This window comes from Trachypithecus francoisi, unplaced genomic scaffold, assembly GCF_009764315.1.
Source record: "Trachypithecus francoisi isolate TF-2019V2 unplaced genomic scaffold, Tfra_2.0 Lachesis_group20, whole genome shotgun sequence".
NCBI lineage: Eukaryota > Metazoa > Chordata > Mammalia > Primates > Cercopithecidae > Trachypithecus > Trachypithecus francoisi.
The window spans coordinates 11,421,075-11,445,560 of NW_022681466.1; the positions used below are offsets into that span (position 1 = coordinate 11,421,075).

The 24,486-nt window shown below is 53.5% G+C and overlaps 1 protein-coding gene across 4 annotated transcripts in view; it reads right to left on the reverse strand.

Moving 5' to 3' along the window:
• TBC1D16 (TBC1 domain family member 16) overlaps positions 1-24,486 on the reverse strand; it is a 99,301-nt gene that overhangs the window by 61,316 nt on the left and 13,499 nt on the right. For 3 of the 4 annotated variants that reach the window (XM_033182495.1, XM_033182496.1, XM_033182492.1), the window contains exons 2-3: positions 16,701-16,943; positions 13,817-14,414 (exon numbers count right to left, since the gene is read on the reverse strand). In XM_033182495.1, coding sequence (XP_033038386.1) covers positions 13,817-14,414; positions 16,701-16,881 — 779 coding nt within the window. In that variant the 5' untranslated portion in view covers positions 16,882-16,943. The remainder of the gene's footprint in view (positions 1-13,816; positions 14,415-16,700; positions 16,944-24,486) is intronic. The other variant, XM_033182494.1, reaches the window with a different exon arrangement.

The following is a 24,486-nucleotide window of genomic DNA, read 5'->3' on the forward strand; positions in this document are numbered from 1 at the left end:
AGCACTTTGGGAGGCCGAGATGGGCGGATCACGAGGTCAGGAGATCGAGACCATCCTGGCTAACATGATGAAACCCCGTCTCTACTAAAAAATACAAAAAACTAGCCGGGCGATGTGGCGGGCGCCTGTAGTCCCAGCTGCTTGGGAGGCTGAGGCAGGAGAATGGCGTAAACCCAGGAGGCGGAGCTTGCAGTGAGCTGAGACCCGGCCACTGCATTCCAGCCTGGGCGGCAGAGCGAGACTCCGTCTCAAAAAAAAAAAAAAAAAAAAAGGAACAGGTTCTCCGCACGCACGACAGCTTGGATACAGCTTCACGGGATGATGCTGAACCAAAAAAGTTCGTCTCAAAGCTGACATTGTGCAGGGTTCCAGTTACATAAAATTCCTATAGAGGAGTGGTTGCCTGGGGTTAGGGAGTTGGCGAGCTCTATGCCAGGGCAGCGTGGAGGAGCCCTGCGGTGGGGGAGTGGTTCTGCGTCTAGCTATGGTAGTAGTTGCGGGAAGCTACATGTGACCCAGTGGCACAGGATTCTATACACACAAGCACAGATGGGTGCCTGTGATACCCGTGAGACCTGTGGACTGTACCAACCTCAATTTCCTGGTTTGGAGAATGCATTACACTTCTATGCAGGATGTCACTGTGGGGGGAAGTGGGCGAAAGGTGTATAGGGCCTCCCAGTACCTTTTTTTTTTTTTTTTGAAACTTCCTGTAGTTATTTCAAAATAAAAACTCTTAAATATGGCTAATAGAAAATTTTAAATCACAGAGGTGGCTCACATCTATTGGGCACAGCTAGCCTAAACCAGGGATCCACAAACCGTGGCCCAAGGGCCAAATTGAGGCTGCCCTCTGCCTCTGTACAGCCCATGAACGAAGACTTTTTAAAATGAAGAGACTTTTTTAGAGCGATTTTAGGTTCACAGAAAAACTGAGCAGAGTACAGCAAGTTCCCCCTCAATGCACACACTTTCCCATACTATTTTATTTTAGTTTTAGTTTTAGTTTTTTTTTGAGACGGAGTCTTGCTCTGTCCCCCAGGCTGGAGTGCAGTGGCGCGATCTCGGCTCACTGCAAGCTCCACCTCCCGGGTTCACGCCATTCTCCTGACTCAGCCACCTGAGTAGCTGGGACTACAGGCGCCTGCCACCGCGCCCGGCTAATTTTTTGTATTTTTAGTAGAGATGGGGTCTCACCGTGTTAGCCAGGATGGTCTCGATCTCCTGACCTGGTGATCCGCCCGCTTCGGCCTCCCAAAGTGCTGGGATTACAGGCGTGAGCCACCGCGCCCGGCCACTTTCCCATACTATTAACGTCTTGCATTTGTGTGGTACATTTGCTATAACTGATGAGCCAATGTTGATACATTATCAGTAATAACTGATGTTCACAGCTTCTACCAGGGTTCACTCTTGGAGTGTACAGTCTATGGGGTTTCACAGACGCAGTGGCAGGCGTCCACCACTGCAGCCTCAGACAGAAGAGTGTCGCCGCAGCCAGGCACGGTGGCGCATGCCTGTAATCCCAGCACTGTGGGAGGCCGAGGCGGGCGGATCACCTGAGGTCAGGAGTTCAATACCAGCCTGGCCAACATGGCGAAACCCCGTCGCTACCAAAAATACAAAAATTAGCCAGGTGTGGTGGCGGGTGCCTGTAATCCCACCTACTCAACAGGCTGAGGCAGGAGAATTGCTTGAACCCGGGAGGTGGAGGTTGCAGTGAGCTAAGGTGTGCCATTGCACTCCAGTCTGGGCGACAAGAGCAAAACTCTGTCAAAAAAAAAAAAAAAAAAAAAAAAAAAAGAAAAAAAGAATAGGTTGCTGCCCCTGGAATCCAGTATCTGCCCATTTATCTTTTTCTCCCCTTGAGCCCCCAGCAGCTGTTGATGTATTCACTGTCTTCCTAATTTTGCCTTTTCCAGAATGTCCTAGAGCTGAACTCATGCAGCTTGCAGGCTTCCAACCCCTGGAATAGACAACTACAATTCCCAACTTTGAAACGCCAGGAAGGAAACCAACCCAAATGATAACGGCAACACCAGAGGGATCAAAGATCACAAACAAATATTTCCCTTCTGCCTTTCCCCCCCTTTTTTTTTTTTGAGGCGGAGTCTCGCTCTGTCGCCCAGGCTGAAGTGCAGTGGTGTGATCTCGGCTCACTGCAAGCTCCGCCTCCTGGGTTCAAGCAATTCTCCTGTCTCAGCCTCCTAAGTAGCTGGGACTACAGGCATCCATCACCACGCCCAGCTAATTTTTGTATTTTTAGTAGAGACGTGGTTTCACCGTGTTAGCCAGGATGGTCTCGATCTCCTGACCTCGTGATCCGCCCGCCTCAGCCTCCCAAAGTGCCACCCTCGAATTTCTAAAATGACCACAATCTCTTTTGTCTCTTCTGACGCCCGTTTCTACAGCGTCTTTGCCGGGGCCCCAGGGACTGTCCCCTGTCTAGGACTCCTGACCAGACTCACTCACTCAGCTCTAAGGGTCAACGAGGCTGGGCCATGAGGAGCAACTGACACGACAGAAACGAGGGGTTGCTCAGGGCCCTGATTGTGTTTGGTTTTTTGCTTTTTATTTTTAACCAGAGTCACTGCTCAGGCATCACTTTGCACTGGAGGCTTGAGCTCTGCGTCACCCTTTCCTGAAATGGGGTGATGACCACACTGACATCAGGCTCTGTGTCTGGGATTCAGGTCGGCACCCATAGAACATGTGCCGCGGTGAACAGTGCTCCCCCGAGATTCGTGTCCACATAGGAGCTCCCAATGTGACCTCATTCAGAAATAGGGTCTCAGGCCGGGCGCGGTGGCTCAAGCCTGTAATCCCAGCACTTTGGGAGGCCGAGGCGGGTGGATCACGAGGTCAGGAGATCGAGACCCTCCTGGCTAACACGGTGAAACCTCGTCTCTACTAAAAATACAAAAAACTAGCCGGGCGCGGTGGCGGGCGCCTGTAGTCCCAGCTACTCGGAGGCTGAGGCGGGAGAATGGTGGGAACCCAGGAGGCGGAGCTTGCAGTGAGCCGAGATCGCGCCACTGCACTCCAGCCTGGGCGACACAGCGAGACTCCGTCTCAAAAAAAAAAAAAAAGAAAGAAATAGGGTCTCAGCAGATGTCTCCAAGCTAAGATGAGGTCACCCTGGATTCGGGTGGGCCCTATCTAATGACTGGCATCCGTATGAGAAGAAGAGAGGGCACACAAAGGGACACACCCTGTCCATGTGGCAACAGAGGCAGAGGTCGGAACGATGTGGCCACAAGCCAAGGAATGTCTGCAGCCACCCAAATTGGAAGAGACCAATTTGGAGGGACCCTCCCCTAGACCTTCCAGAGAGAGGGTGGCTCTGCAGATACCTTGATTTTGGACTTCTGGCCTCTAGGACTGTGAGAGAATAAATCTCTCTTGTTTCAAGAACCCGGTTTGTGGTCCTTGGTCACAGCAGCCCCAGGACACTGACACAAGCACATCCAACAGGGCTGGCAACTCAGTCAGATACACAGTGATGATGACTGTTTACCTGCCCTGTACTGAGCCCTCTGCGCAGAGCTTTACATGCACAGCCTTCCTGAACCCCCATAATGCCCCAACCTCACAGAGGAGTAAACTGAGGCACAGAGTGGTTCAACATCATCCAAGGCCACCCCTGGGGGTCCTGAGTGGGGCTTGGATTCACAGCTGGGCCTCTGACCAAAGCTTGCCCACTTACAGGCCTCGCCCAGCCAAGCCCGCCAGCCCCTTCCCTGCCTAGAGATCATGTGTGAGCCAAACAGCCACGCCAGAGTCACACACCAGAGGGCTGGGCACAGTGGTGTCCCGGCCGAATTCTTTGGCAGCCCCTCCAAGCTCCCGGAGCTGAGGGGCAGCCAGGGAGGGGCCAGTGCTCGGCTGGGCGCCTGCTTGGCCTCTCCACCTGGCAGTGAGACTCCCGGGACAAGGCCATGTCCTGTGGCCATTTCTAGACTGACCATGGCCACACGCCAGTCCATGGGGCTTAGACCAGCCAGCTGCCCTTCCTGTAACAGCTTCCCTCGGACCCCTGGCATTGGCCACCCTCTGGGCGCAGGCAGAGCAGCTGGTAGTGGCCACCTTGGCTTGGGCAGGGGGGAGTCTGGGGGAGGGAGGAACGCCACACAGAGCCTGCCAAGTGCTACAGAAACAAGACGAGATTAGTCTGAACGACACACAGAACAGATTGCAGGGTGTCGGGCAATGGGATGTTTTAAAGAAATAAATCTCAGCTCCCGGTTACAGAAGCACAAACAAACCCAAACAACAGATCTTCAGGAGCTGCTGGCTTCCCGGCTGCCAGGCTGTACTGGGGCCCGGGACGGGTGGGCGGGGGTTCCTGGAGCATCCTCAGGGGGCGGTGGGCGTTCTCAGGGCATCCCCGGGCACCCTGGTTGGCCCACGACTGGGATCGGTGACTTGATCCTGAAATTTGGGAGAAATGGAGGATGCAGCCCTCCCAGCTATGGCCATCCCACCTCTGAGGTCTCTCTGGGACCCAGTTGTCCCTCCCCTGGGTGGCGGCAGCTCCTGGATATCTGTGCTGCACCCACCCCTGGTCCCCGCTGCTGCTGGAGTGGCCCCTAAGACATGCACGGCCCACCCTCCCCGCTCACTCCTTGCCCCTCTCCTTGCTGTCTCCTACCCTGGACCCTCTCACGTGCCCTTCTCTCCACTCCTGCCTCCCACTCCCTTCCTCGTCCCCCGCTTTGTGTCCCCCTCTCTCCTGCTCTGGGCTCCGATTTGCTGGGCAGCTGCTGCACCCCGGAACAGAGATGGGAAGGGCAAAGCGCATCCTGATTCATGTGCCACCGCTCACTTCTTTGCCCACCTCTAGGAGTTTCTCATCTGCCTCGGGCTTGCCTGGAGGGTTGGGCAGAAAAGGAATGGCAGGAAACGCAGAAGGGATCCAGAGCCCGAGCAGACTTTTGCGAGGCCAGGGTGACACCCCCAAGGCCTTCCATGAGAGCTCCTGCAAGGATGCTTCCCAGCAATGGGTCCTGGCCCACCGAGTGCACTGATTCTAGCTTATTCTCAGAGACTGGACTTTTCCCCGAGAGCCTCATTTCTGTCCTCTGTGCTGTGTGGGAGGACAGGGGCTGTTACACCAACGATGAATGATAATGCCATTAATAATTCAGCCACTGCTACTGATACTCCATCGACAGGAAACCTGTTCCTCCTAAAGGCAAAAAGCACTTAGATGCCGTTTATTTCTGCCTCGCATGCCCTGCGGGGTGGGCCGGCACCTGCCAGGGAAGCCATGTGAGGTAGGGAATGGCCGCCCCTTGGGGTCTGCTGTCCAAGCACTGGTCGGCTCCAGGTGAACCCTTGTGCCATTGCCCCCATGACGGCGGCCACCCTGAGGGAGTAAAGGGGCCTTATCTTATCATCTTATCTTTCCCCCATTACTTTTGTCAGAATTTTTCGGGCCTGTCCTGCTGGGAGGGTTGCTACGTTTCTAGGGTCCACCTTCCATCCTCCCAGGAATATTTCATCCAGTCCTGTGCTGTCGGGCACGGAAGCCTCCCGCTGTGACTATCACACTTCACATTCATTGGAGATAAAGAAAGACCAAGGTCCAGTTGCTTGGCCACATCGGCCGCGTTTCCAGGGCGTGGTGACCACACACAGTGGGGCACAGGCACAGGACCGCGTGCACTGCAGGACGCTCTGCTGACAGCACTGGCCCAGGACCTGGGGAGACCCTGCGAGGAAGCACCCGGGCACGGTGCCGCACGTAGGGAACACCACACGGCCTTGATAGGAGCTCTCCAGAGAGAAAACTCAGGTCCCAGCAGGGGTTATGGAGAAGAAAGTCTTTTCTGCCTGCAAGTGGGCTGGGGTTTTAGCAGGAGAGAGAACATTCCAGCAGCAGTGAGCAAGGTGGGAAGTGGCGATGCTTGGGGTGAGGTGTCCAGTTTGTGCGCAGGAAAGGGCAAGAGGAAAGAGGGAGGGCAGGGGGTCCCAGCAGGACCCCGCGGTGGGCAGCATATTGCTCCTGGCCCTTGCCCACCTGTGGCCGCACCAACCCACCTGGACTAAGTCTGACCTGGCAGGAACTGCATGACAGAAACCACAGTACTAAGTCACCAAACCCTGAGGCCAGGCCACCCAGCCCATCCCAACACCCAAACACCGTCTTGCCTAGACTGGCTGCCTGGAGAACGCATGCTGGGAATGACAAGAGGACCTGGGGAGAGAGAGAAGGAAACGCTCACTTCCCCGAGGGAGGCCCCGCGGGCGGCACGGGACCTAAGGTGGCAGGCCGGTGGCACGGGTGTCACTGGATGGACCTCAGTGACCAGCTCGCCCTGGAGGCCTCTTCATTAATTAGCAAGCATGAAGGGCAGTGGGAGATGCTAAGCCCGCCCAAATGTGCAGGGTTCTCCCTGTCTGTCTATTTTTATACATTGGTTTTCATCTTAAGCTTAATATAATCACAGAATAACATTTTTGAAAACAAAAATTTTTTTAAAAAGTGCTCATAATCACACTAGGCTAACACATGAACACATCTTCCTCTCAACCTCTGCCATCCACTGCCGTGGACATTGACCACAGGTGCGATTCCAGTTTATATTAATCAAGGCCGGGCACATGGCTCATGCCTGTAATCCCAGCACTTTGGGAGGCCCAGGCAGGAGGGTCACTTGAGCCTAGGAGTTTGAGACCAGCCTGGGCAACACAGTGAGACTCTGTCTCTAAAAAATAAGATAAAATAAATGAACTGGGCATGGTGGCGCACGCCTGTAATCCCAGCTACTTGAGAGGCTGAGGTGGGAGGATCACTTGAGCCCGGGAGGTCGAGGCTGCAGTGAGCTGTGACTGTGCTGCCGCCACTGTACGCCGGCCTGAGCCATAGAGTGAGACTCTGTCTCTAAAAACGAAATGTAAAAACATTTTTAAATTAAAAACAATTTTATTAATCAGTATTACGCAAAATTAAAAATTCAGTTGCTCGGTTGCACTTGCACCATTTCAAGGGTTCAAGAGCTGCATGAAGCCAGCAGCCGCTGTGCAGGACGGCACAGACCTGGGTTCTGTCTGTCCTGGCAGAAGCCCTGCTGGGCAGCCCTGCCGTGAGAGCCTCATCTGCACCTCAGGCCTCTTCACAGAGTTTAACTGCAATGTGCAGAATCATAACCTGTTTCCTGCTTTGTGTCTGATTCACTGTAAATTGCTACTCTGCAACACAGCATGGACTGTTTGACAGTCCTTGTTAATCCCACATCTTCTATCTGGCAGCACTGAGCTTCTGAGCCTTTTACGGGTCACAGACCTTTTGGGAAGTCAGATGGTGCCCCCTCCTTATATAAAAAAAGTGGGGTAAGATTTCAGGGGTGGCCAGGCGCAGTGGCTCAAGCCTGTAATCCCAGCACTTTGGGAGGCCGAGACGGGCGGATCATGAGGTCAGGAGATCAAGACCATCCTGGCTAACACAGTGAAACCCCGTCTCTACTAAAAAATACAAAAAACTAGCCAGGCGAGGTGGCGGCGCCTGTAGTCCCAGCTACTCGGGAGGCTGAGGCAGGAGAATGGCATAAACCCGGGAGGCACAGCTTGCAGTGAGCTGAGATCCGGCCACTGCACTCCAGCCGGGCGACAGAGCGAGATTCCAGCTCCGTCTCAAAAAAAAAAAAAAAAAAAAGATTTCAGGGGCTTGTGAGCCCAGGTTTGGAAACTCCCCGATCCAATAGAGGGATCTTAGAGAGACCTTAGTCGATCCACCTCCTCTGCCGTTGGATTCTTACGATCTGCTCCTTTTTCTCCACTGTAAGGAATACCACAATGAACATCTTCATGCAGACGCTTTTGTCTTTCTACTTTTTTTTTTTCTTTTGAGACAAGGTCTAGCTCTGTCACCTAGGCTGGAGTGCGGGGCGCCATCTCGGTTCACTGCAACCTCTGCCTCCCAAGTTCAAGCAATTCTCTTGCTTCAGCTTCCCAAGTAGCTAGGATTACAGGCACATGCCACCACGCTGAACTAATTTTTGTATTTTTAGTTGAGATGGGGTTTCACTGTGTTGGCCACGCTGGCCTTGAACTCCCAACCTCAAGTGATCTGCCCACCTTAGCCTCCCAAAATGCTGGAATTACAGGCTTGAGCTACATGCTGGCCACTTTGGCCTTTCTATCTGTAATTTGGACTCTTTCTTAGGATGAGGTCCAGAAGAGACATTTTCACTTAGGGAGCAGAATCTGGCATTTGTTTTGTTTTGTTTTGACATGGTCTCACTCTGTCACCCAGGCTTGAGTGCACTGGTGCGATCATGGCTCACTGCAGCCTCCATCTCCCAGGCTCAAGCAGTCCTCCTGCCTCAGCGTCCGGAGTAGCTGGGACTAAAGGTGTGCACCACCACACCCAGCTAATTTTTTTTCTTTTTTGGTAGAGACGGGGTCTCTCTCTGTTTCCCAGGCTTGTTTCAGCTCTTTGTCCAGGTCATCCACGCACATCACCAGGGCAGGGCCAGTGGACACGGTGCCGGCCCCATGGTGCCCCGTTTGTCCACACCCTCGCCCAACTGGCCTTTTAGGCTGGACGGTACCTTCCAGCACAGAAACCAAGGGCAGGATGACCAGTCGTGCCTGGTGGTCACCCTCCCCAGCACACCCCAGAGCCTTGCTTTCTGACACTGAGGAGGGTACAGGGCCAAGATAGCCCAGGACTCACCCCCCGCTCGGGGAAGCTCAGGGTCTTGGGGTCTCAGCGCAGGGAGGCAGGACTTCGCACTGGCAACAGCAGCTCTCCTTATCAGCCCATCCCCCAAGTCAGCCTTGAATACTCACTTAGTCAAGGATTTCCAGGCCGAGGCTGGACTGGGGGCTGGGGGTTCCAAAGGAGACCCCTGGGTTTGGTAGGTGGGCTCACCCTCCAGCATCCAGGCCACGCCTGGCCATACTCTACAGGTAGCACACGAATGTGGGCAGCCCGGGGGACACTTTTCTAACCCCTCAGCTCTTCTGTGAACTACTTGCCAAATAACCATATACGGAGGCGGGGAACCCTCGCCCCCCCGCCCCCCCCCGCCCCCCCCCGCCCCGGGGGGTGGGAGGGGCGTTGTCTTTCCTGGCCAATCCCGGCCAGACACGCAGCCTGCACGTGCAGTTCTTCAGATCCACCACTAGAGGGGGCCCTCGAGCCGGCCTACCTGCTCTGCCCTCCCGGGGGACTCAACCACACAGTTAATTATTAATAGACGTCCCACCCCTCAGAGTGGTGATGGGTGCACCCGAGTCCTCACCAATACCCCTGCAGAGTGGCCAGTCCTCTGGGGGCCTCGGCCCTGACGCCCCTCCCCACCCCAGAGCACCAGGCGCTAGCTTGCTCGCCCTCTCTCTCTCTCTCTCTCTCTCTCCCTCTCTCCCTCTCTCTCCTCTCTCTCTCTCTCTCTCTCTCTCTCTCTCTCTCCTCTCTCTCTCTCTCTGAGCCCCTTCACAGCAGGGGTTCTCAACGCTGCCTGCACTTCAGAAACCCCCAAGAAGTTCAAAACATTCCCATGCCTGGGCCTCCACCCCAGCGATCCTGGTTTAATTGGTCTGGGTGCAGCCTGGGCATCAGGATTTGTAAAGCTGCCCAGGGCATTCTCATGGGCAACTGGGCTGGGGACGCCTTCTCTACAGCGTCTAGGACAATTAATCACCTTAGCCAAGGATCTCCAGTCCCATCACACGAAGGCCCGGGAGATGGGGAGGGAGCAAGGAGCACCAACTCTGCTTCCTGGGTCTACCACTCAGTGGGCGCCAGAAGCACATAGGAGTAAGGGAAGACCAGGGAAATGCAGATTTCAGGGCTCACCCAGCCCCTTTCAGAATCCTTGTCTGCTTTTCTTTTCTTTTTTTTCCAGACAGGGTATCTCTCTGTCACCCAGGTTAGAGTGCAGTGGCGTGATCACAGCTCACTCCAGCCTCCACCTCCCAGGCTCAAGCCATCCTCCTGCCTCAGCCTCCTGAGTAGCCAGGACCATAGGCATGTACCACTATGCCCAGCTAATTTTTACGTATTTTGTATAGAGACGAGGTTTTGCCATTTTCCCCAGGCTGGTCTTGAACTCCTAGGCTCAAGCGATCCACCCACCTTGGCCTCCCAAAGTGCTGGGATTACAGGCATGAGTCACAGCGCCCGGCCTCCGTATCTACTTTTTGAAAATAAAAAGAAAGCTCCCAGCAGTCTGTCTTGGAGACAGGCTGTTTCCACTCCAGCCTTGGACCGAAGCACACACTTCCGGAGGAGTGAGGAGAGTCCCATCCACATCCACCCCGTCCTGGCACAAAGCTGCACCTCGCCAGGTTGAGCGAGCCCCGCCTGGACCGGGTGGACACAGGCCTGAGGAGTGAGCGCACCAAGCCCGCCCCGTCCTGGCACAAAGCTGCACCTCACCAGGTTGAGCAAGCCCCGCCTGGACCGGGCGGACACAGGCCTGAGGAGTGAGCGCACCAAGCCCGCCCCGTCCTGGCACAAAGCTGCACCTCGCCAGGTTGAGCGAGCCCCGCCTGGACCGGGCGGACACAGGCCTGAGGAGTGAGCGCACCAAGGCCGCAGCCACGTGGCCAAGAGGCATTTTCTGAGCCTTCACCAAGAGCAGGGCCAGGCTGCGGTAAGCACCCCCAGTCACAGTCTCCGGGTGGGGATGAGTCCCAGGCCAGGCTCACTGACCCCATGCCCCAGGCTGGTACTCAACCCTCACGCCAACTCTGCCCTACAAGGGGATTCTTTTTTTTTTTTTTTGCAAGACAGAGTCTCGCTCTGTCGCCCAGGCTGGAGTGCCGTGGCCGGATCTCAGCTCACTGCAAGTTCCGCCTCCCGGGTTTACACCATTCTCCTGCCTCAGCCTCCCGAGTAGCTGGGACCACAGGCGCCCACCACCTCACCTGGCTAGTTTTTTTGTATTTTTTTAGTAGAGACGGGGTTTCACCATGTTAGCCAGGATGGTTTCGATCTCCTGACCTTGTGATCCGCCCGTCTCAGCCTCCCAAAGTGCTGGGATTACAGGCTTGAGCCACCGCGCCCGGCCTACAAGGGGTTCTTGGCCCCATTTCACACCCGTGAGGAATCTGTGTTTTGGACGTGGGAGGCAACAGCCACAAGATCACACACAACTCGGGGTGATGCCAGGACTGGAAACAGATCTGTCGGGCCCCAAAATGTACTCCTTCACCACCATCTGCCTCCCAGCAGTTGGGGACGGACAGACGGACGGGGTATCTCAGTGGGGGCTCGAGTGTCAGAGCAGAGAAGGGGGCCATGGGGAGTGCCCTCCTCAGCCCAGGGCTGGGGGGAATAGAGAAGCCTCCACCAAAAGCTGACACGAAGGTGCCCCGCCCCAGGAGCTGAGTCTCAAACATATGAGCTGGCCGGTTAGGAGAGAGTGGGAGGAAGAAGCCCAGGCCGAGGGGATCCCTGGCCAAAGGCATGAGGCAGAGAGAGCCCCACGAGATCTAGAGGCAGAGAGGATGACGAACTTGGAGGTGTGCACAGTGCGGGGGCAGGGAGGGAGGTGGCATTGCTCAGCAGGGCCAGATGGTGGTGGGCCTTCGACCCTGAGTGAAGGAGATGACGCTTCATCCTGAAAATGATGGGAGGCCCCCGGCGGGTCCCAGGCAGAGAGGCAGCTTGGCTTCCAGAGTGAGTGCACAGCACCCCTGTCCGCTGCTCACTGATGTCAATACACCCCTACCCTCAGTTGTGACAAAAAGTGTTTCCTGGCATTGCCACACACCCCCTGGGGACAGACTCGGCCCTGGGTGAGAACCACTGCTCTAGAAGAACCTGGAGGCACCTGGGCATCAGCGTTGTATAAAAGTTCCCCCCAGGAGCACCCCACATGCAACCAGGTTGGAGAACCAGCAAGGCGGAGGGCGGGGAAAGGGGAACCGGGGTGCATTCTCACAATACCCCCAGAAAGTGGATATTACCAGCCTCAAAACCGAGCCTCCAAGAAGAGAAAGAATTTCCCAGGTTCACACTTACCAGGGGTGCCAGGACTCAACCAGCACTGAACTCCCTAACTCCTAAACCTGAGCTCCCTACAGGATGGGGCCGCTGGACAGAGAGCTGACTGGCCAGGTTCTGGTTGTGGTTCTGCCACGGAGTCCTCAGCCCCAAGACCGTAGGCCAACCCCACCACCTCTCTGGGACACAGCTCGGACCTTCCCCTCGCCTGGGCTCTGGGGATGCGGGGACGTGGGGACGCCCGCAGGTTCTGCTGCACTGTCGGCCCGGCACCACCAGGGGGAGCTCCGACAGAGTCCGGCCAGCGGGACCCAGGCCAGGACCAGTGTTCGGTCCCCCGCCCCCACCACCCCCTCAGGTTCCCTGGCCCCTGACGCCACCCAGCTCAGCAAGCCTCCTGGGACCTGGCGTCCTCGGTCATGGCTCACGGCTTCCTTTTATCTACACTCTCAAATAATTGAGATGAATGTTATCGGTTCACCCTGGGGCTCTAATGGACTGCGTCTTATTGGAGGGATAAAATCACGGAAGAACCCGTCCCACAGTCACCTCTGCTGAGGCCAGCAAAGCCTGAGTCCCTACGTCATGCCCTGCCACTCCCTGGCTTAATCGGCCTGGGGTGACCTTTTATGCTGCAGCCCTGGGGCAGACCCAGCTGGGTTCACATCCCAGCTTGGCCCGGGCACCGGCTGGGTGATGCCTGGCAAGTTGCTGACCTTCTCTGAGCCACCCTTTCCCCTTCGATAGCAGGGGATAATGTGAGGGCCCACCTCACAGGGCGTAGGGCTGTGGAAAGCACACACGTGCACCATCCACAGCCCATGGTGTCCAGCGCCCAGGCGAGGCCTGCACCACCCATGTCCAGCATGGGCCCAGCTCACACCACGAGCTCAACAGTTAATGACCTGCTCGCTGACTGATGTCAGTTCTTACTGTTGTCTGTGGTCACCACCATCATTTGCCTAGAAATCTAATGAGCGTAAGGACCACGGCCAGGGCATAGGAAGGGGCTGTGGAAGTTGGATGCAGGGCCCCTGTGCTGGCTCTGGGGCTCCAGGCCTATGCGACCACACTGGCACTCACCCCAAGGCCATGAGGACCCTTGTGGTACCATGCAACGCTCCCCACTCAGGAAAGTCTCTGGGTTCCAAAGCCCAGGGAACCCCCCACAGGGCATGGATCCAACTCTAACTCCTGCAAGCGTGGCCACCAAGGAGTCCAGGTACTCTGGCTGGACTCCCCGGGGTGCAGAGCGGCTGCCGAGTCGGGTGAATATGGTCAACACTGCCCCGGGACTACGTTCCATCCTCCACAGTTATGAGAAAGAGGGAGGCTAACCCCTCCGGGGACCACAGGGAGCCAGGTCACGTGCCTGGTGGGCTGCAGGGCAGAGCAGAGAGCTGAGGACCAAGCAGAGCAGCACATCTGGGCTTGGGCCAGCCCTGTGCATGAGCCTAATGACGCCACCCGGGCCTCTCGAGCACTCGCTTGAGGACTGACAGTCTCCTGCCCCTCTGGCGATGGGAACAGAAGGGACAAGGACTCCTGGGGGCCTGGCCTTGGTCAGGGACCTGTCAGACCTGGCAGGGCCTGTTTAGTCCTAGTAAGGCTCAAGGAGAGAGAAGAATGTGGATGCCCCGGCACACCCTTCACAGTCCTCTTGGTGGAGTGGAAAGTGGGGACTCCCTGCTGAAGCCCCCGCCTTGGGGAGAGGCTCCTGCCACAGCCAGTCACAGGCAGGTCGGGCAGATGCCTCCAGCGCTCACCTAGCATCACAAGTGATGCAGGTGACTGCTTCCTGCCCAGGTCAGGCCTTGGGGGCCTCCCGAGAGGCCACACCCGGAACCAGGAACTCACCTGCTATCGCTTTCCAGAAACACGGAACCGCGGCTCTCGGCCAGTGCCGTGCTGATGGGCGAGAGGCAGAAGGGCGAGGAGAAGGCATCTGAGTCTGAGTCAAAGGAGCTGTCTCTGCTCACGCCCTCAGCTGACAGTTCCAAGGAGCCATCCTCCTCCCCGGCCTCGGGCCGCAGCTCCCGCCCCTCCTCGGTGACATCCCGCGGACTGACTGTCGACAAGATCCCAGAGGGGCTGCGGGCAGGCCGCGAGGCCGGCTGGGCACCATCCACCGCCAAGCCCTGAGCCAGCTTCTCCTCGTCCTCCGGCGCAGGGCTGGCGAGCACGCCGTCCGGAATGCTCTGGGCCACCACTAGGATGTCCTCATCTTTTGGGGTCAGGGTGGGCCGCAGCTCCGTGGGGGAGGGCTGGTGGGAGGCTCCTGAGCTCCGGGTGCGCCGGCCCCGAGGGTGGGGTGCCTTGCGAACGGGGGAGCTCTCGGGCGTGATGTAGCGTAGGGCCTCCTCGTCCTGCCTCTGGATGCGAGAGTTGGGGACCCACGCCAGGATGAGGGTGGCTCCCAGCATCTCATCCTTCTCCATGTACAAGCACAGGTAACCTGTGAGGAGCCAGGGGACGGTGTGTTAGAGGCCAGGAGGCTGTGGATGAGGCCCTTGTGGCACCTTTGGCGAGCTGCTCAGAGAGGCCACCGCCCTTTAGTGAAGTGCCAGTCCGGCCTCAGATACAGCCTGGCCCTGAGCAAGAACACCAGAGGGAAACTGGGGAGCTTGAAATGAATTCCAGCTACGCGTGTTTTCCAAGAACACACTTCCAGCAGATCCAGGGGGCACTGGTCCCCGAGCACCAGTCTGCCATGCGCTTTTCTTTTTGGTTTTTGGGTTTGTTTTTTTCCTTTGAGACAGGGTCTCACTCTGTGCCTCAAGCTGGAGTGCAGTGGCACAATCTCAGCTCACTGCAACCTCCACCTTCCAGGCTCAAGCAATCCTCCCACCTCAGCCTCCCGAATAGCTGGGACTACAGGTGCACACCACCACACCCAGCTAATTTTTTTTTTTTTTTTTAGAAATAAGGTTTCACTATGTTGCCTAAGCTAGTCTCAAACTCCTGAGCTCAAGTGAACCACCCACCTCAGCCTCCCAGCGTGCTGGGATCGCAGGCGATGAGCCATCAGTTCAGGCTTGCCATGCACTTTTCCAAGTACCAGGGGCTCTCCCTGTGTTCAGAGCCCCGACCCTGGCCCCAGGGCTCACCTGCCTAAGGCCTCCCTGTCTGTGTGAGCCCAGCAGCCCAGGTGCCCAGCTTCATGGTTTACAGCACTGTTCGGAGGGATGGAGGCTGGAGACTTCATTCTATTTCACAAAAAGAATTCATCCAAGCTGGGTGGTATTTGGACCTTTTCCAATCATGAGTGGCACTCGTGGCGTTTTTAAAACGCAGGTTGTTGGAGGAAGGGGCCACCTTTGGAGGTGAGCATTGATGTCACGCACGGGGTTGCTGGGGACATGGAGAGGAGCAATTTCTCCTGGGCCAGAGCAAGTGGGTGAGTGCTCAGTTCTGGGGGGAGTGGCATTTCCTAACACAGCATCAAGCAGCTTTGGGATATCCCGATTCCTGGGCCTCCCCCACCCAGTCTCCAGGTCTCCACAACTCAGACCTCTAGAATCTCCTAAGCACTGCTCCTGTTGCCAAGAGAAGCTGGGAAATTTGGGCAATGTCAGCCAGCTGTGCATTAGGGTAACATGAGCCTGAGGCTGAGAAGTGTCCCACATCCTGGAAGCACGCAGCTTTGAGATCAGCAAGCGGGTCGGGTCCGTAACGGCTGCTCCCCGGTCTCTCTCTAGAAGACCTCAGGCCAGGCGACCTCTGGGTCAGGGGGCTGCGTCGCCCAGAACCTGCACCCCTTTCTAAGGCACTCCAGAGAAGCCCCTGCCCACACAGCCGCAGCCAACCAGCCAGTGGCTTTAAAGATACACTTATCAAGGCAGGGGGACAGAACACTCGCTTTAAATGTTTCATTGGCATAATTTAAACTTTTTTCTTGTTTAAAAATTTATTCAGTATTCGATTGAAACATAATTTGTATAAAGTGCCCAGATCTCACTGTAATGTATAACTTTGTTTTTAAATAGAGATGAAGTCTAACTCTGTTGCCCAGGCTGGTATCAAACTCTTGGGTTCAAGCAATCCTCCCACCTCAGCCTCCCAAAGTGCTGGGATTAGAGGTGTGAACCACTGTGCCCAGACGATAACTTTACTATTTTGCCACCTGTCTGGGGCTTCTGTCTGTACTCTTGCCCAGGCCAAGCAAATGTTAGGGTGTGCCAGTGCAGGCCACCGCTAGGCTGCAGGACCCTGAAATACCTTTTTAGCAGCCAGGGAAGGGGACGGCAACAGGAAGAAATGAGAAGAAAGAGTCCAGAGACTGCCCTACAGCCCCACCTCCACCGCAGACTGGCACTGTGCAGCCGAGAGTCCCTTAGCCTCTCTGAACACCGGTGTCCTTACCCACCTAAGAGGCCTGCTGGGGCCCTGGCCACACCCATGAGGTGGTTGTGCAAATTAAATAAAGCAACAGATGAACAAAGCAATGCATTTATTTGTTGCAAGTCATTCACACGAATGACAAGGGGCCAGGCAGGCCTCAGGGATCACTAACCCATCTTTTTGTCCCTCCCTCTGGAAGCAGCAGGGCTGAGGGACTCACCCAGCCTGCCATGAGCCAGACTTAACACCCCCAGACCCTCCTTCCGGGAGGACAGCTGCAGTTAGTTACACGTTCTGGAAAAGGAACCAAAAGCACTTGTCTCTCTTATGTACTGTGGCCCAGGGCCTTTAGAGCCCTCACTCAGAAAATAACCCTGGAGCCTCGCCTGCCCTGGCTCACCTGGGTGGTGCTCCCCCAGCCCCTGCAGCCCCTCCGGCGGGTGCACGCAGACATTGTTCTTGGAGTAGATGATCTCTCCATCCAGGACACAGGGGGACCCGCTGCCGCTGCCACCAGGGGTAAGGGTCAGGAGGTCCGAGGCTTTGGAGGAGGCCCTGCGAAGGAGGCGGCCCAGAGACATTGCCGGGCAAATGTTTCCATCCTCCGCACGCGTCAGCCCAGGCAGGGCTCGTCAAGACCTGCCTGGGGGAGGAAGAGAGAGGAGATGGTTAAGGTCGTGGACTTGAGTCCTGTCTCACAGCAGTACGTGTCGCCTTGGCACCCAGTGGGTACTGGCTAACCACAGGAGCGCATCCTGCTGGTGCACAGCTCTATACGGGGTAGGCCACATTCTCCACCTGGGCCGGCCACCCTGTCCATCGCAGGAGGCTGAGCAGCGTCCCTCGGCTCTGGATGCCACTAGCACCTCCCTTCCCAGTACGACAACCAGAACATCTCCAGGCTTTGCCAAATGTGCCTTGGAGGACAAAATCCCTCCCAAGGAGAACCACTAAGCTACAGGAACCCTGTTCCCACCTCAGCAATTTCACAAAAACCTCCAGGCATTCTCTTTTCTCAGTTTCCCACCTGCGTCAGCACAAATGAGCCCTTCCAATTCATTAAAAAGAAATAAACAGGCCAGGTGCACTGGCTCACACCTGTAATCCCAGCACTTTGGGAGGCTGAGGCAGGCAGATCACTTGAGGTCAGGGGTTTGAGACCAGCCTGGCCAGCATGGCGAAACACCACGTCTACCAAAAATACAAAAATTAGCCAGGTGCAGGGGCGGGTGCCTGCAGTCCCAGCTACTTGGGAGGCTGAGGCAGGAGAATCGCTTGAACCCAAGAGGCGGAGGTTGCAGTGAGCTGAGATCACATCACTGCACTCCAGCCTGGGCAATAGAGTGAGACTCTGTCTCAAAAAAAAGAAAGAAGGAAAATTCATAAACAAAAGTATTAGTATCCAGAATATATAAAGAACTCCTATAAATTCATGATGAAAAGGAGCAACATCTCAACAGAAAAAAATTGGTGCTCCATACAAGAGGAAAACCAAAGAAACTGATAAATATGTAAAGAGATTCTCAGTTTCAAACAAAACTTCAACACCCAACAGACCAGTAAAAAGCAATTTTATGTCTAAAAATACTGAGGATGAGGGAAAGGGGAGCTGTCACCAGTCCTGTCTCCTCCAAGGCGGGAGCAACATGGCAGGATCTGGCACCACTGAGAAGGCCCAAAGCCCCCTGAAATTCCTCTATTAGGAAATACCTGAGGGTGGTCCTCAAACTGCAATTTGCAGCCCTATTGTAGATCCTGAAATCAATTTAGTGGGTCAACACCAGCATAAGAAGAAAAAAAGAAAAAAAAAATAGAAAATGCCCTTGAACCTTGGCCATAGGTAGGCTCAGCACTGTGTCAGGGAACTTCTGCCCCATGAGGACACACCAGTGTAGGTAAGACAACCTGGGATGTATGAAATGTATATATAATGTGTGCTGTGACCTAAAACATTTGATGACTCTGCCTGGAGAAACCCAAGGAGACACCTACTCAAATGCTTTGCAGCCAGTTTCTACCAAGAAAAATGAAACCACTGAACCTCTAGATAGCAGATAAGAACCAACCAGACTTCTGTACACACGTGGAGCTCACACACACACACAGCAAGCCGCGCCAAGGAACGACCATGTCAGTGAAGAGGCAGGCACAGCCGGGCACAATGACTCACGCCTGTAATCCAAGCACTTTGGGAGGCCGAGGCAGGCGGATCACCTGAGGTCAGGAGTTCAAGATCAACCTGGTCAACATAGCAAAAGCCTGCCTCTACTAAAAATACAAAAATTAGCCAGGTGTGGTGGCACACGCCTGTAGTGCCAGCTACATGGGAGGCTGAGGCAGGAGAATTGCTTAAACCCAGGAGGTGGAGGTTTCAGTGAGCCGAGATCACGCCACTGCACTCCAGCCTGGGTGACACAGCGAGACTCCATCTCAAAAAAAAAGAATTAGCAACTGGGAGTGAATAAGCCTAATGTGGTACAAGGGACGATTATTCTGCCTTGAAAAGAAAGTCTGACGCCTGCTATGGCATGGATGAACCCCGAAAACATTGCGCTAAGGGAATCAAACCAGTCACAAGAGACAAGGACTGCACGATTCTACTCGTGTGAGGTCCCTAGAGTAGTTAGGTTCATAGAGACAGGAAGTGGAACGGTGGGTGCCGGGGGTGAGGTGGGGGGAATGGGGAGGTCGTGTTTAAGGGGGACAGGGCTTCAGCTTAGGAGGATAAAAGCGTCCTGGAGGTGGACAGTGGCAGCGGCTCTGTCCACTGACTACACTGAATGTACTCAATGCCACCGAACCTGATACTTAAAAATGGTTAAAGTGGTAAGTTTTACCTTGTATGTATTTTACCACAATAAAAAATTAAACATTATCAACTGGCGGAGGGTCTCCAGGAATATGATCTTGTTCTTTGAACTTTCTGCATTTTTTACATTTCTCCAAAGATCCAGAGCTGGTTGAGGGTGGTCCGTAAATCACCTCCTTTTCACCCCTAGCACTTGGCTAGGCTCTGGGACACAGGGTGGGTGGGTAGCAGAACTGGCTCCCGCCCTGGCAGGAGGCAGGGGGCAGATGTCAGTGGTGATAGCCACTGTCCCAGGACCAGGCGGCTCAGCGCTCTCTGCCTCTCTGCTTCCCCTCCTCTGACCCCCTCCATGCTTCAGCCTCCCGCAACCCTGTTTGTGTATTTCCAGTTGTCTCCATGGCTGCTGACTTCTCAAGCACAATATTCCAAAGATGTTCCAGCCAGCCCAGGAGTGGCCTTCCCATTCCCGAGTCTTTCCTCTGACAGATCTATCACTCCCGTCTCTCATCTCACAGATCCCGGTGTCAACATCACTTCTGAAACTCACCAGTTCTGGAGGTGGGGACCCAGCTCAGATTCTCACCTCCTCAGCCTTGAGCCACGGACGCCCTCTGCCTGATCTTGACCATCTCCAGGGCCCTCATCCACTCGGCTCTCCCTAGCCCACCCCTTCTTAGGCCCCCTCAACATGTCCAATGAAGGCGGCAGAAGAAGTCGACCCCTCGGTGCAGGGGTCAGTAAACTTGTTCTGCAAAAGGCCAGAGAGTAAATGCTTTGGACTCTCTGGGCCAGAGAGTCTCTGTGGTGACCACTCAACTCGGCCCTTGGCGTGCAGGAGCAGCCACAGTCAGTAAATGATGGGCATGACTGTGACAGTGAAGCTTTACTGATAGACACCCAAGCTTAAATTCTAGATCATTTTTTCACGTGTCCCAAAAAAAATTCTTCCCATTTTTTCAAACCCCTTAAAAACCAGCCGGGCACAGTGGCTCATGCCTGTAATCTTGACACTTTGGGAGGCCTAGGTGGGCAGATCACCTGAGGTCAGGAGTTTGACATCAGCCTGACCAACATGGAGAAACCCCGTCTCTACTAAAAATACAAAATTAGTCAAGCATGGTAGCACATGCCTGTAATCCCAGCTACTCAGGAGGTTGAGGCGGGAGAATCGCTTGAATCCAGGGGGCGGAGGTTGTGGTGAGCCGAGATCACACCACTGCCCACCAGCCTGGGTGACAGGGCAAGATGCTATCTCAAAAAAAAAAAAAAGTAAAAATCATCCTTAGCTCATAAGCTGCACAAAACAGGTGGAAAGCTGGCTTTGGCCTGTGGGTTGCAGATGGCAGTGCCCTGGCATAGACCATATGAGCAAATCCGGGGAACTCTTCTCCACCTATCCAAACCAGCTCCTGGCCAACCTCTCCAGGAAGCCTGCTGGCCACTCCTGGCCTAAACACTTCATCCCACACAGTGACATATGACAACTAAGTGATGAAACTTTAAAAAAAAAAACACACTGCAAACTACAAATCAAAAAACGTATTGTCCTTCCCAATAATCATGTGGAAAAGCTGTGTTCTTTCTAATGTTGTCTAGAATATTTTTAGAATTCAAGAATTCTTCAAGAATTGCAAGGTCAGTTAATAAGCCCTGCAGGAAAATTGTTCCCCATCCTCTAGACCAGCCATGTCCAACAGAAACACTGCAGGAGCCACAGATACAATCTCAAATTTTCTGGTAGCCATAGGTTTTTAAGCAAAAAAAAAAAAAAAAAAAAGTGAAATTAATTTTAATAATTTTTAGCATAATACATCTAAAATATTATTATTTCAACATGTAGTCAATATGAAAAGAATATTTTTATTTTTTTATTTTTTTTTGAGATGGAGTCTCGCTCTGTCACCAGGCTGGAGTGCAGTGGCATGATCTCGGCTTGCTGCAAACTCTGCCTCCTGGGTTCATGCCATTCTCCCGCCTCAGCCTCCTGAGTAGCTGGGACTATAGGCGCCTGCCACCACGCCTGGCTAATTTTTTTGTATTTTTAGTAGAGATGGGGTTTCACCGTGTTAGCCAGGATGGTCTCGATCTCCTGACCTGATGATCTGCCCTTTGGCCTCCCAAAGTGCTGGGATTACAGGCGTGAGCTACCGCGCCCGGCCTGAAAAAATTATTAATGAAATCTTTTACATTCTTTTTTTTTTTTTAGAGACAAGTTGTCACCCAGGCTAGAGTACAGTGGTGTGATCACAGCTCACTATATTCTCAAACTCCTGGGTTCAAGGAATCCTCCTGCCCAGTCTCCCAAGTAGCTTGGACTAAAGGCACATGCCACCACGTCCCGATAATTTTTTTATTTTTTGTAGAGATGAGGTTTCACTTCTTTGCCCAGGCTGGTCTTGAACTTCTGGCCTCAAGTGATCCTCCTGCCTCAGCCTTCCTAAGTGTTAGGATTACAAGCGTGAGCCACTGTGCCCGGCCTATTTTATGTCCTTAAAGTCTTCAAAGTCTGCTGGGCATTTTTGCACTTAAGCACATCAAAGTTTTGCCCAGCCACGTTTTGGGTGCTCCACAGCCTGCGTGGTGTCCATGGCAGACAAGGCCGCAGCCGGGCTGGAGCCCACCTCCTTCTGTGTTTCAAACGGCACTAGTCACTATGACCACCCCAGTCGCCAGAGCTGGCTGCACATAGCTCTCAGCTGCTTCCCCAAATCAAAACCCTCTTTAAGTGAAAATGTTTTGCCAGCACTGAGGATAATCAAAAAAATGTGCTGGAAGTTTTAAAGGAGATTCCAAAATACAAGTGTTCAAAATACAGCGTTTTCTCCCATACCATGAGATGCGGAACCTCACTGTGGCTCCAGGAGGTGCGCCCCAAGAGTGTAGCTTTACAGATGAGAAGACAGGTTCTGACCACGCAGGGTCATTTCGTGAGTGGGAAACCCTGGAGCATGAGACCTTTGTCCCCCACGTGCAGAACTCCAGCTCCTCCCTCACCCACCACCTGGGACGCCAGGACAACACCCCGTTCCTCCCAGATTGTTCTGGAGAGACTGGGTTCTTTTTGGAGAAACGGAGCATGTCTGTTAAACATTAGACAGGACTATTTGTTCTCTAAAACCATTTCTCCTTATTTGTAAAGTGTATTTGCTTTTTTGCAAGAGGCTATTTCATCAAAATCCAACCTAGTTCCCAACCTCTGGTCACCATCAAACTACAAGTGGAGAATCCTTGACGCATTTTTTTCATCCTTTTTTAGTTATGACACACTCAGAAGGAAAAGGAAGAATACATGTCCCTTAAATCACATAATCCTAAGACATCTGTGTATTCTCTACTATATTTTGTGCCCTATAATGAATGAATGAATTAAAAACCCACTCCTTGGAATTATATCGTATCTTGCTTTCAGTTGGATCATAATTATATTTTCCCAGGTGAAATATACTTATGATATAACAAATTTTAGGGTGGAAGTACATCTCCTAAAATTCCTGTGTTGAAGTCTTTTTTTTTTTTTTTTTTTGAGATGGAGTCTCGCTGTGTCACCCAGGCTGGAGTGCAGTGGCGCAATCTCGGCCCTCTCCTGTGTTGAAGTCTTAAACCCCAGTACCCAAGAATGAAGCTGTTTTTGAAGACAGTATCTTTATAAACGTAATCAAGTTGCGCTGAGGTCAACATGACTGGTGTCTGTATAAAAAGAGGAAGTTGGCAGCAGGTGCCTGTACACAAGGAGAGCACCGTGTGAATACAATGCGCCACCTACCAGCAAGGAGCAGGCCTGGAGCAGCCCCTCCCTTACAGCCTCCGAAGGAAGCAACTCTGCCCGCACCTTGATCTTGGACTTCCTGCCTCCAGAGCTGTCAGAGAGAAGATTTCTATTGCTCAAGCCACCTGGACCCTGGCACTTTGTTAGGGCAGCCCTAGCAAACAAATATACCACATTATTCACACATTTAAAAAGCATAAGACCAGGTGCGGTGCCTCATGCCTGTAATCCCAGCACTTTGGGAGGCTGTGGCGGGTGGATCACCTGAGGTTGGGAGTTCGACACCAGCCTGACCAACATGGAGAAACCCCATGTCTACCAAAAACACAAAATTAGCTGGGCGTGGTGGTGCACGCCTGCAATCCCAGCTACTTGGGAGGCTAAGGCGGATCACTTGAGCCCAGGATGTCGAGGCTGCATTGAGCCGTGATTGCACCACTGCGTCCCACCCTGGGTGACAGATTATCCTGTATTTATTAGACATCTGTGTTCAGCTGTGAATTATCTGTTGGTGTGTTTTGCCAACTTGTCTGCTGGGGTGGTGGAATTTTTATTATTTTTAATACAGAGATTAAGCTGAGATGGAATTTTCACGGATATGTAAGAACTCTTTTTTTTTTTTTTTTTTTTTGAGGCGGAGTCTCGCTCTGTCGCCCGGACTGGAGTGCAGTGGCCGGATCTCAGCTCACTGCAAGCTCCGCCTCCCGGGTTTACGCCATTCTCCTGCCTCAGCCTCCCGAGTAGCTGGGACTACAGGCGCCCGCCACCTCGCCCGGCTAGTTTTTGTATTTTTAGTAGAGACGGGGTTTCACCGTGTTAGCCAGGATGGTCTCGATCTCCTGACCTCGTGATCCGCCCGTCTCGGCCTCCCAAAGTGCTGGGATTACAGGCTTGAGCCACCGCGCCCGGCCAAGAACTCTTTACAGAGCAAACATCATTAGCCTTTGCTATATTTGCTGCATGTGTTTCTCCTAATTTGCCTTTTATTTATATTATCTATTTTGACATATGGAGGTTTTAAACTTTTATGTAAATTGATGGTAACTTTTTCTTAGTGACTTCCTCTATTACTTTTATACTTAAGATAATCCTTTCCAAGCTAAAGATCCTTAAACATTGGTCTATATTTTCTTCTATGTTCAATGAACTACTTTTAATGTTTCAGAAGCCGAATTCAAAGCATACATTTACCTGAAAGGGACTCAAATGTTAACTAAAGTATCGAGCAGTTCAGTGAATGTTTATGTTGCTTTTATTGCTAGGTCCTGTTTTTATTGTTTACGCAGTTAATCTGACAAAAACACTGAAATCTATGATGAATTAATAAAGCTGGGAGTTATTTATTTATTTATTTATTTAGAGACACAGTTTTGTTCTTGTTGCCCAGGATAGTGGAGTGCAGTGGTGCTATCTTGGCTCACTGCAACCTCCGCCTCCCAGGTTCAAGCGATTCTCCTGCCTCAGCCTCCCGAGTAGCTGGGATTATAGGTGCCCATCACCACGCCCAGCTAATTTTTGTATTTTTTTAGTAGACACTGGGTTTCACCATGTTGGCCAGGCTGGTCTTGAACTCCTGACCTCAGGTGATCCACCTGCCTCAGCCTCCCAAGT